The 12,587-nt window shown below is 42.8% G+C and overlaps 1 protein-coding gene across 3 annotated transcripts in view; it reads right to left on the bottom strand.

Moving 5' to 3' along the window:
• Positions 1–5,986: 5,986 nt before the first annotated feature.
• The window catches only part of LOC116744691 (protein VAC14 homolog), a 31,313-nt gene continuing 24,712 nt past the window's right edge, over positions 5,987–12,587 (bottom strand). The window contains exons 2-6 of one of the 3 annotated variants that reach the window (XM_032614771.1): positions 11,193–11,343; positions 10,481–10,660; positions 9,817–9,926; positions 9,423–9,529; positions 5,987–6,380 (exon numbers count right to left, since the gene is read on the bottom strand). In XM_032614771.1, the coding sequence (XP_032470662.1) occupies positions 6,352–6,380; positions 9,423–9,529; positions 9,817–9,926; positions 10,481–10,660; positions 11,193–11,294 (528 nt within the window). In that variant the 5' untranslated portion in view covers positions 11,295–11,343 and the 3' untranslated portion in view covers positions 5,987–6,351. The remainder of the gene's footprint in view (positions 6,381–9,422; positions 9,530–9,816; positions 9,927–10,480; positions 10,661–11,192; positions 11,344–12,587) is intronic. The other 2 variants (XM_032614770.1, XM_032614772.1) reach the window with 2 other exon arrangements.

Genomic DNA, 12,587 nt, shown 5'->3' with positions numbered 1-12,587 from the left:
TTTGTTATTCAGAGTTGTGCAACCATCACCACAATCGATTTTAGAACATTTTTTATTTTCCCAAAAGGAAACCCCATACTCATTATCAGTCACTGTCTATTCTCCCCCAATATTCCAGCCCTAGGCAACCATGTGATCCAAGTTTTACAAGTTGTTGATTTGAAATTCTCTGCTGCCTTCCAAGGACATTCTACTTCAAACCATTTGATTGATCACACAGGTACAGTTAGAAAACTGTAACTAATCTTTGTTGATAAAAGTCTTGTAAATCAAAGAGAGTGACATATAACCGCATTCTTAGATATATCTCATTATATACAGCTTCTTAATCATGATTTTCAAGTGGTTTTTTTTTATTTTATCATAGATGTAGACCTGTTAAATACCCTCAACCCCTGACTGACCCTATAAGTAAGCTGTAGAGGAAGCTAAAGTGTTGTCAGTAAGTTGCCTGGCACATATGGAACCAGAATGAGGAGGCTAGTTAGATGGTTCAAACATGGAGTGGCACCACTCTCTTAGTCAGAATGTGGTTGGCAGAATAATGCCCCCACCAACCCCCATAGATACCTGTGTCCTAATCCCTACAACCTGTTACCTTACACAGCAGAGAGGACTTTGCAGATGTGATTAAGTTAAAGTCCTTGAGATGGGGAGATTAGATTGGACACGCCTAGATAATCCACCATAATCACATTTCTTTATAATGGGAGAACCTTTCTGTGGTGAAAGGGTGATGGGATTATGGAAGAACAAGAGATAGGGCAGTATGGGAAGAGCTCAACCCACCACTGCTGGCTTTGAAGATGATGGCAAGAGGCCACGTGCCAAGGAGTGCTGGTGGCCTCTAGCAGGTGGAAAAGGCAAGGAAGTAGATTCTCTCCTAGAGTTCTCAGAAGGGAATACAGCCCTGCTGACACCTTGATCTTAGACCAGTGAGACTCATGTCAGACTTCTGACCTATAAAACTGTACAACAATAAATCTGTATTTTACACCACTAAATTTGTGGAAATTGGTTACAGCAGCAATGAAAAACTAAAACACAGACCTTATAATGTGGATCTAGGCAGTAAGCCTTCGGCAAGCACACCTTCTCCTAGAAAAGTGCAGGTGGGCCTTGCCCATGTTTGCCTCAGTGGCTCTTCTTTCTTTGTATCTCAGGTGTCTTCCTTGAAGCCCTTTCTTGAATGACTTATTTATTAAAATGCATTTAATGAGAACATAGACTTAAGAGTTAGGTGGGCCTGTGTTAAATTTGGGCTCTGCCATTTTACTAGCTGGATAACCTTGGACAGGTGATAATATTCTAAGCCTTGGTTTTTATGAACAAAGTGAGAATAATAATACCTACCCTTTGGGGATATTTGGAGGATAAAATGATATATGTAAAATAGCATGATGCTTGATATATAGTGAGCCCCTAATATATGATAGCTGTTACTATCTTCTCCTAAAGCCTAGAAGGAATTTGCCAATAGCATGTATTCTAACACTTGCTCAGAAACAAATATATTAAGAACTATTCGTACAGCTGTTGTGTTTCGGTGACTGTGCCACAGGATTCTGTTCATAGCCCTAAGGGTCCTGATATTGAGCCTTTTAACTGAAAAAGGCTTACTTTTGGAAACTTCAGTAAGTTAAAACCACCTTTGGTTTATAGTGCAGTATGTAACACCTTTTAATATTTCCTTTATTCTTCAAGCTAAGGTGAAATAGAATGTATTAAAGAAAACCTGGAATTGTTTCTACAGTTAAAAAAAAATTCCTAATGACTGGAATAATTTCTTCACTTTAAATCCCTACTGCCCAGCAAATGGCTGACACATAATAGGCAGCAATAAGTGTTTATTGAACTGAACTAACCTGGCCTCTAAGCACTTACTCTTTCACAACCTGTTTTATCTCGTTTGTTGCTAGTCTAATTTAGGCCTGGTTTTTGGGCCTTGCCTATTAACAGCAGTTTTGAATGACTCTTTTTTTTTTTTTTTTTTTTTTTTTTTTGGTATGCGGGCCTCTCACTGTTGTGGCCTCTCCCGTTGCGGAGCACAGGCTCCGGACGCGCAGGCTCAGCGGCCATGGCTCACGGGCCCGGCCGCTCCGCTGCACGCGGGATCCTCCCAGACCGGCGCATGAACCCGTGTCCCCTGCATCGGCAGGCGGACTCTCAACCACTGCGCCACCAGGGAAGCCCTGAATGGCTCTTTTTGCTCCTTGTCTTTTCCCTCTTGATTTTCCACAGTACCAGCAAACTAGGCAATGACTGTTGTACAGTATATCCTCTTCTATTTAGTCTTCTTTTTCTTTGACCCATTACATACTGCCTAATAGCCATATTTTAAACTCAATGTTTCCCAACTTTTTATGGCATGGTACACTTAGAAAACGATGATATTTGTGTGGTACATTGGGGTAGGAAGCAAGCCGTCTTACGACTAGAGGTTTTGGATTCTAAGGGCTGAGTCACCCTCTCAGTACAGCCGTCACCTAATTTGGGCACACCAGTATGCCTTGGTATACTTACTGGGAAGCTCTGCTTAATCTAGCATTTTAGACTAGCTGCAGTTGGAATTCATTCTGTCTTTTACATAGATAATTAATGAGCACTGTTTGTGTCCACGCCAAACTCTAGGGGAAAGGAATAGAGAGCACTGTATCAGGCATTCTCCTACATGAGCTCTTAGTTCCAGGCAGACAAATCTGTTTACTGGCCTCCAAGTGGGCCTTCAATATTCCTCTCATACATTTGCTTATGTCTTTTTTGTTTTTGAATAACCTGTATTTCCTTTGTCATCTCTGAATCTTCCTCCTGTCTTCTCCATGATGCTGTCCCTAATACAGTTAAAATATGGCGGTTTTGTTTGTTGTATTCTATTACATTTATTAACTCACTCAAGTTTGGTGCCCTCTGTAAAGCCCGTATTCTTTCTTTGTATTAATTCTTATTCACTTACTTTCTGTCTTATATTTGTCAGTATTTTCCCTTTATAAATGTTCCTATTGTTCTTATGCTGATATTTATCCTGCTCACTCTTCCTACAACTTGGTATCATATAAATTCTGAGGAATATTTAATACTATTACAATAAATATAAAATAATATTCATTGTGCGTATATATTTATCACGTAATAGCAAATGTTTTTTGTGCTCTTATTTGGACCAGGCATTATTCTAATAGCTTTATGTATATTTAACGTATTTAGTCTTCACAGCATCCCTATAAATATAAAATATTTTTACATCCCCATCTTACAGATGAGGAAGTTTGAGACACAGGTTAGTTAAGTAACTTGCCAAAAGTTGTACACTATTAAGTATCAACGCCAGGATTGAAATGTAATCAGTTACAGTGGGCAGTGTTGACAATGAGCCCATACTAATAAGACATTCTGTAATACTGTGCTGCAAAAAAGCCAAGTTATAGATGTATGAGCACACCAGTAGGTATTTAGTACTAAACATGCCCACTAAGGTGAGTTAGGCTATATTACAGGAAGAAAGAGAAGTTGTAGTCATAAGAAATATACAATCTGGAGAGTACGATAACATGTAATACCAGCAAATGGTCAGTGATATAGAAATCAATAGTTAATAAGAATATTATTTATGGAGGATCGACTGTATGTGCCAAGAAATGAACTGAGTACTTTGCATATATTATCCTATCGAAGCGTTATCATAACACTATTGAGTAGTTGCTATCAACCCTATTTTATAGACGAGGGAAAAGAGGGACTTCCCTGGTGGTGCAGTGGTTAAGAATCTGCCTTCCAGTGCAGGGGACATGGGTTCTATCCCTGGTCAGGGAACTAGATCCCACATGCATGCTGCAACTAAGAGTTCCCATGCCACAACTAAGGAGCACATGTGCCGCAACTAAAGGAGCCAGTGAGCTGCAACTAAAGGAGCCGGTGAGCTGCAACTAAGACCTGGTGCAATCAAAATAAATCTCAAATAGGTAACCTGCCCAAAAGTTACTGAGCTGGGAAGTGGTAGAGCTGAGGCTGGAATCTGGGCCCATCTGCCCTGTTTTCTTTTCACTGTGCTGTCCTGCCTCTCTGATGGTAGGTGCCCTGGCAGAAGGGCAGGAGACACGCAGGCGAGCCACTGTTAGAATGTAGTTAGAGCTGTGCTTAACTTTGGAAAACAGTAGTGATAATGGTATGTTTTTTCTTCAAATTAGAATTTGAGGAAGGAATATAACCAACATTGTGGAATAAACCCAGTAAAAGTATTATTCGTTTTTGTTAAACCATTACCTTGTGATCTTGGCTAAGCTTCTTTCTCTTTTTGTACTTCAGCTCCATCTTTTATAACATATATGTGGTTAATAGGTATCTATTTATATCCAAAGATGTTTTATGATGTTAGGAGTACTGTTCAAACTCTGGAAGTAAGTAGTAAGTACTACACAAATACTAAGTTTTAGTACTTAGCTTGAATATTGATACCACCATGTTTTTCCTTTATAGCATCACACCTTTACTTCTTTTTTTTTCATTCCTAGGCAATATGCACATAGTTTATCAACATGATCACAATTTTTAGAGAAGCTAAAGTTTTAATGGAAAATGGGGAGAAAACTTAAGGGGTACATTTTTTACCATGCTTTATATTATTGTCCTGCCCATTTCTTTTAGAATACAAACCAATTCAAAATGCCCTACAGAGCACTTTAAATTTACAGAGCCTGTGGAACACTGCCCATTTTTGCAAATGGAAGGTCAGAAACAGTTATTTGCAATACAGCAAGCCCCACACAGGCAGCATCTGCATCTCGGTCATATTTGTATTTCCCAAGAGGCTTTGCACGAGGGGGGTGCTTAATAAATATTGGTTGAATAACTGAGTTGTTGTTTTCTACCTTTCTTTAACGTTCACAGTTCAATTTGTTCGCTTAAAAGAACTTCTCATCACAATTTTTGAAAGCTTAAACACTAAGGTTTGTGTTTATGTAGGTATGTAAAATGACAATTAATTACAAAACGCTGTTTTATCTTTTAGCTAGTGAAAAATGATGGCCTCTCTTTTATGACTTCTATAAACTAGTAAGAGATCTGAGCACCCAAAGGCTTATGTTATTGTTTAAAGATTCTTTTGAATTTTCTAATAAACATTAGGAAAAAAAAACCCCTCACAATTGCGCAGAAAGTCTGATTTTTTATTTTTTATAAATTATTTAGTTTTGGTTGTGTTGGGCCTTTGTTGCTGTGCGTGGGCTTTCTCTAGTTGCGGCAAGCAGGGGCTACTCTTCGTTGTAGTGCGTGGGCTTCTCATTGCAGTGGCTTCTCTTGTCATGGAGCACGGGCTCTAGGTGCATGGGCTTCTGTAGTTGTGGCACGTCGGCTTCAATAGTTGTGGCGCGTGGACTTAGCTGCTCCGCAGTATGTGGGATCTTCCTGGACCAGGGATCAAACCCATGTCACCTGCATTGGTAGGCAGATTCTTAACCACTACACCACCAGGGAAGTACCCTTAGTTTTTTCATTGAAGTATAGTTGATGTACAATATTATATGTTACAGGTGTAAAATATAGTGATTCACAATTTTTAAAGGTTATGCTCCATTTATAGTTATTGTAAAGTATTGACTATACTCCCTCTGTTGTAAAATATATCCTTGTAGCTTATTTATTTTATACCTGATAGTTTGTACCTCTTCATTTCCTACCCCTATCTTGCCCCTCTCCCCCCCCTCCACTGGTAACCACTTGTCTGCTCTCTGTATCTGTGAGTCTATTTCTTTGTTATATTCACTAGTTCATTGTATTTTTTTAGATTCCACATATAAGTGATATCATACAGTGTTTGTCTTTCTCTGACTTATTTCATAATAAGAATATGAACTGCATAATACCCTCCAGGTCCATCCCTCTTGCTGCAAGTGGCAAGTTTTCATTCTTTTTTACAGCTGAGTAGTACTCCACTGTATATATACACACCACATCTTTATCCATTCATCTGTTTTTTAAAATTTTTTATTTTATATTGGAGTATAGTTGATTAACAATGTTGTGTTAGTTTCAGGTGTACAGCAAACTGATTCAGTTATCATATACATGTATCTATTCTTTTTCAAATTCTTTTCCCATTTAGGTTATTACAGAATATTGAGCAGAGTTTCCTGTGGTATACAGCACACCTTTACTTTGCTGTCTTTTTTTTCCCTCCTGACACTGACAAAAGAGATTTGTTCATAGAGAACTGACTCTGAAGATGACACTCTTCATTGTATCTCAATGGCTTAGGCTCCACATGTGGTTTCTTCTCTGTCTTTAATTAAACTTGTTTTTTTCAGTGTTGTAGCTGGGAGCACTGTGTTGACACAACTCGTTCTTGTACAGAACAGATTAAAATGTCAGTGTTCCAATGTTCTCATCTGTGAGAAAAAGAAAATATTTGGGATATTTTATTTATAACTTTTAAAAGACTCCTCTGTGAAGAAAGATTACTTGTAGGCTGGAAAACCATTTGACAGTTAAAGGACAGAACTCTAATATTAGTCTAACAAAAAAGGGGGAAAAAGACTGAAAGTTTACTAGAACCCTTTTCTAGGGATTTAGAACACATCTTTCTATTTCCTTCTTAATTTTCACTTAATTTTATCTTTTAATTCCCTAGTGTTCTGCTTAATCCTTCTAGATGCTGTGTATGCAGAATATTGACAGTTTCCGCAAAAGGCAGTTAGTCAGTCATTACAGTAAACACACATATTATGTGGATGGAGGGCTACTAGTCAAGGGAAATGGAGTTGGCGTATTGAGGCTTTAACCTTCATATCGTAAGTCTAAATGTATCTGTTTTTACAATGGAGTCGTTAATATTTGTTAGCTAGTTATTGGTGAATAGGTCCACAAGTTCACCTTGCTACAGCTTGAGACTCTATCAGGTGTTCACAGGATATAAGCTACATCAGTTAACGCTGGGTGCTGTGCAAATTTTAGAAGTCACGGTAAAGAGATAGGCTTGCTGCAAATTGATAAGGTAGGGACTTAATAAGAGGAGCCAATACTAATGGAACACTTGCATGCATCTAGAATATTTAAAAGTGTCTCTATGTATTGATGTATTGACTGTCTAATCCGCACAGCTCTATGAATAGGTGATATTATCATTGCTGTACAGATGGGAAACGGAGGCCTGCAAATGTAAAGTAACTTGTCCAAGGCAACACAAGAAATGGAGAAGCTGGATTTGAATCCAGGGAGTCTGGTTCTGTAGCCTATTCTATTAGAGAGTTTCTGGAAGTTTATTAACTCTTGATATTGTACGGTTTGGGAGCTTTTACTCTCTGGTGATGTTGCCTGAGTGGCATCCTGAGAAGTAGGAGCTTGCTGTGACTCCCCTCGTTCCCTTTTCTTTTGTCCTCCGTTACTTGCTGAGGCCCATTAATTCTAGACAACATCTCTCAAATTTGTCCCATCTTTTCCTATCACACTGCTGCTACCTTAGTTCAGGCATCTTTGGGACATAGCAGCAATCTCCGGATGTCCCTCCTGTCTCCATTCTAAGTGTCTCCCTGTCCACCCCCGCAACTGATTATCTGCATTGATCCTATAGTAAATCTTTGTAAGAAACCAATCTGATCAGGTCCTTCACAGGATTAAATGTAAAATAATACCTAGTTATAGGCACATATCACATTTTACTCATCTATTCTACCAGTTGATAGAAGTCTGGGTAGCTTCTACTTTTTGGCTATTACGAATAACGTTGTTATGAACATTCATGTAAAAGGTTTTGCGTGGACATAGGTTTTCATTTCTCCTGGATATATACCTAGGAGTGGACTTGCTGGGTCAAATGTTTTTTTTGAGGAACTGCCAGACTGTTTTCCAAAGCAGCTGTCCCATTTTACATTCCCACCAGCAGTGTATAAGGTTTCTAATTACCCCACGTTCTTGCCAACATGTTATTTTCCTTTTTATTTTATTTGATACTTGCCATTGATACTAATACTAATGGATGTAAAGTGGTATGTCATAGTATCTTTGATTTGCATTTCCATTATGGCTAAGGATGTTGAGCACCTTTTTATGTGCTTTTTGGCCATCTGTATATCTTCTCTCGAGAAATGTTTATTCAGATCTCATTTTTTAAAACTGAGTTTGAGTACTGAGAGTTGTTTATATATTCTAGATACAAGCCCCATATCAGATATATGATTTACAAATATTCTCTTCCCTTTTGTGGAACTGTCTTTTCACTTTCTTGATAGTGTCTTTTGCTTTTTTCCTTCTGTTTTTTGGCTATGCAGTGTGGCATATGGGATCTTAGTTCCTGGACCAGGGATCAAACCCATGCCCCCTGCAGTGGAAGCACGGTGTCTTAACCACTGGACCACCAGGGAAGTCCCTTGATAGTGTCTTTTGAAGCATAAAAGTTTTTAATTTTGATGAATCCCCAAATACCTATTTTTTCCTTTTGTCTTGTCCCATGTGTTTTTGCTGTCATATTTTAGAAGCCATCGCTTAGCCAAAAGTCATAAAGATTTACCCCTAAATAGAATTATATAGTTCTAAATATAGTACTTAGGCTTGTGATCTATTTGGAGTTTTTCTTTGTGTGTGTATGGTGGCAGGAGGGGGTCCAACTTCATTTTTCTGCATGCAGGTATCCAGTTGTTCCAGTGCTATTTGTTGAAAAGACTAATTTCCCCCACTGAATTGTTTCGGCACCTCTTAAGAAAAATATCTGACCATGAATGTAAAGGTTCATTTATGGATTCTCAGTTCTGTTTGATCTATCCATCTATTACTGTAGCTTTGTAGTAAGTTCTGAAATTGGGACGTATGAATTTTCCAATTTTTTCCTCTTTTGAAAGGTAGTTTTGCCTATTCTGGATCCTTTGCATTTCCATATGAATTTTAGGATCTGAAACATTTCTGAAAAAAATGCAGCTGTTATTTTGGTATCGACTGAATTGAATATGGAGATCAATTTGGGAAGTATTGTCATCTTAAGTCATCTAATCCATAAATGTGGGATGTCTTTTACATTTATGTTGGTATTCTCTAATTTTTCAATGTTTTGTAGTTTACATTCTATAAGAATTGAGGAACACTTTTGCCTAAGTTGTGGGACTGTATTTTATTTTGGTATCTGTTTTTCTAAATTATATACTCAAGCATCATATATTGTTTATATAGTAAAAAGTTATGCCATAAGGAGAACACTGTTAGTATGACTATGGATTGCTAAATCATGAATTAGGATATATAATAAGGTCCCCCATTTTTAATTCCTGAACTTGGTTAGTTATGCCTTTCTTAGAGAATTGGAATCTCTCCCACAAGGACCCACCACTCCAGGACCCACTGTCACATTGATTCACACTCCCAGGAGGACTCTCTCTGAGATGGGGAGACAGAAAGGTACTTCTGAGGAGGTGGTGGTGGCCTTGGGGCCTTTACACGCTCACCTGTGGTCTGGCAGTGGATCACCAGGATGTTGGCCATCTCAGCAAACTTAACACTGGAGGGGTTCTTTTTAATTTCCTTCAAGAATTCTCCAAGGACCACCTCACACCTACCAATGAGCAAAGGAGAAAGGAGACAGCTCATGAAGCCAGAGCCAGAGGAGCCTCCACCAGTGGTGCCATTTCTGCTGTACTCTGTGGGACACACTTGTCAGATGGACATTTTTCCGAGGCTGGGGGTGGATGATCTCCTAGCTCCTCAAAGCAGGAAGCACACGAGCCAGGAAGAGGACGGTGAATTTCGTGCTCTCCTGCCGCCGCCTGTCTGTTGGGTGTGGGGTACGCGTACATGCCGAGGGGCCCCTGCAGCCGCCCGCCCCTCTCCTCCTCCACTCACATTTTCCGAATCTCTTTGCCGTTGTCGCCCAGGATCTGGAAGAGTCCATCCAGGATCTCCGGCAAATAATCCAGCAGGTTAATGTCTGGCACGGACTCCAGAACCAGGATCTGCCCCAGGGGAGGAAACCATCAGGGAAAGTCACCAGCCAGAGAACCTGCATCTCCTCGCCCATCCTCCGGACTGCCCAGCGAGAAGGGGCCCTGCTGAGGCACCTTTTCACGGCACTGCGGGTGTCCCACGGGGGAGTGGGTGCTAGTAGCTGTTGTTTCTGTTCAATGGGCAGGGGAACAGCAATTTAACCCCAGGGCAGTTCAGATGCCCGGGGGCGGGGCGGGGGGTGCGGGAGGGAACCCATGGGAAAGGTGGGCAAGGCTAGAAGAGGTGTGACAGCTGGAGGAGCACAGCTGGCTTCAAAGGTAAATCTGGATGTTTCTGGAGACAAGGAAGGAACCACATCCTCTTCAGAGGCAAACGTGATGGGCTTTGGGGGCAAAGCTGAATACATGTGTTTTCGGATTATCTGGTGTCATTGGCTCCTAGAGGGATAACAGTGAGGCATCCCCGCAGCCACAGGAAGTGCCCAGGTGAGCCAGAGAGCAGACCTCACTCAACTAGAGGCTCCTTACAGCTGGAGAAGGAGTGTCGCGGGGCCAGACCTTACCCAGGAGATGATGAACTGCCGGGCGTACTGGTTGTTGGAATAAATCCTCTCCCGCAACAAGGGGATGAAGCCCACCAGGTCGAACTTGTTGCTCTCCGTCACGATGTCCTGTGGGTCTAAGGCATGAGAGCTGCCTGCTGGGGGCGGGGCTGCCTGACCTGGCTGAATCCCTGGCCCAGGCTGGCTCCAGGGGTCAGGTGGACACAGAGGAAGAGGACAGAGCCTGAGTCAGGCAGGAAAGGGCCCCGGAGCATCCCTCCTCACACAGGCTGAAGGACCAGCAGAAAGGATGCACTGAAAGCAGGAATCAAGGTCGAGAGAACTAATCAAAAGGCAAAACCCTGCATCTCTGTGGTCTGGCTTGAATGCCCTGGTGAGCTGAGCATAAATTGCCCCTGTCACTGGGGGCAGGGTGGGGTCAGCATGAGGGGCCATTAGGGGGACAGATGGTTCTGTATTTTGATCCTGCTGTTGACATAACTCTATACTCTCATCATAGAGCTGTACACTATTCCATTAACTGTAAGTGAAACAAGATTTTTTTTAAATTACCAAGAGCATCAAGACCCAGGGTGCAAGGCCGCAGAGCCAGCCTTGAGGTCTGAGATGTGGAGAGAATGGCAATAAAGAAATCACAAGTCTGCAACACCCTGCTGGGGCTCAGGGTCAAGGTCCTGGCTGATGTGTACGTCCCTCCAGGAGAAGGGCTCACCTTGCCCAGCGTGATGGAGCAGGCGGCCAGGCCCATGAGGCCCCCTTTCCGGCTGTGCGGGTGCTGGGACAGGGCAAATTCCTGAGACAGTGTCTGGATCATGTTCTTGATCTGCACGGTGTTGTTCTGCGCCACGAACTCCCGGACCAGCCTGGAGAGGAAGCAGAGAGGGGCTGCAGGACCAGCAGGATCAGGCTGCTCCTGCTGCTGCTGGCTCTGGGGCCCAGGGCTGGGGTGAGGGGGGGAGATGACCTGTTTAGAAAGAGGAATTGGGAGTCAGGCATCTCGGGGCAGGGCTTTCCCAGTTCTGCTGCTGACTGGGAGGTGTTGGCTGGGTCATGGTCCTTTCCCTTTTCTAGGTCTCCACTTCCCTTTGTCTATGACGGAATGAAGAACAGTGGGGAACAGTGTCACTTCTGGGAATCTGAGAGAATGCAAGTGAATGTCCTGCTGGGGCCCCAAAACTGTAGTGATCCACCGTCTTCATTCAATACTTGCTCAGTGTTGCAAGCAGTTCATGCACCCAAGTGGTTCTCTGTGTCTGTGTCATTGTTTCTGGGGACGGTGCTGAACTGGGCCTACATCCAACAGGGAAGATCCACAAACAAACAAGGATGTGTAGCAACATGACACAAGCAATACCACAGAAGCAAGAACGCCGCAGGTAAGTCTCCCTGGGGTGACGGGGAAGCGCCATCTGAGTCAGATCTTAGTACCATTACCAGGCCTTTTCCTGGTAAAGAAAGGAAGGCAGGGAACCTCAGGCACAGGGAAGAGCCTGGCTAAAGGCGGGGGCCCTGAAAAGACATGCTATATTTAGGGAAGGGTGAGGAGTCCAGTGTGTGGAAGGGGGGTGGCTGGGGACAGTTAAAGAAAAAGACGAGCTGGTGAAAGGTTTCCAGCAATGGGGTGACATACTTATGTCTATGTTTTGACCAGAGAGGCTGCCTCGGGTGGGGGTGGCCTGGTTTGACAGAGGGAGACTGCAATATCTCCAAGGGAGAACACTGCAGCTATCAGGGTCAGGAAAGGAGGCCTGAAATACAGCTGAGGCAGTGGGAAGCAGCAGGGAGAGGGCAGGAAGGGTAGAGACGCCTGCACGGTGCCCACCTGGGGGGTGATGCTAGCAGGGAGAGGGGGTCTCCGCCTGTGGTCACCCTGGGGGGATGCTCCCAAGGCAGGCCCTGCCCGAGTGGAGGGGAGCACAGGGAGACCCAGCTCTGTCAGGCACCAGGGTCTCCTTTCAGAGCCCAGTGGACGTGAAGATACTCTGCCCTTCAGAGGCTCACAGCATCTCTGCAGTGAGAAGCCTCATGAGGGCCAATGGTGGCAGGAGGGGCCCCGATAACCACTGGGGAGCTGCGGCCTGGGGGTCAGGGACATCTTCCCAAGAGT

Source organism: Phocoena sinus, chromosome 19 (assembly GCF_008692025.1).
Source record: "Phocoena sinus isolate mPhoSin1 chromosome 19, mPhoSin1.pri, whole genome shotgun sequence".
NCBI classification, from domain to species: domain Eukaryota; kingdom Metazoa; phylum Chordata; class Mammalia; order Artiodactyla; family Phocoenidae; genus Phocoena; species Phocoena sinus.
This window is presented reverse-complemented; position numbering and strand designations above follow the sequence as displayed.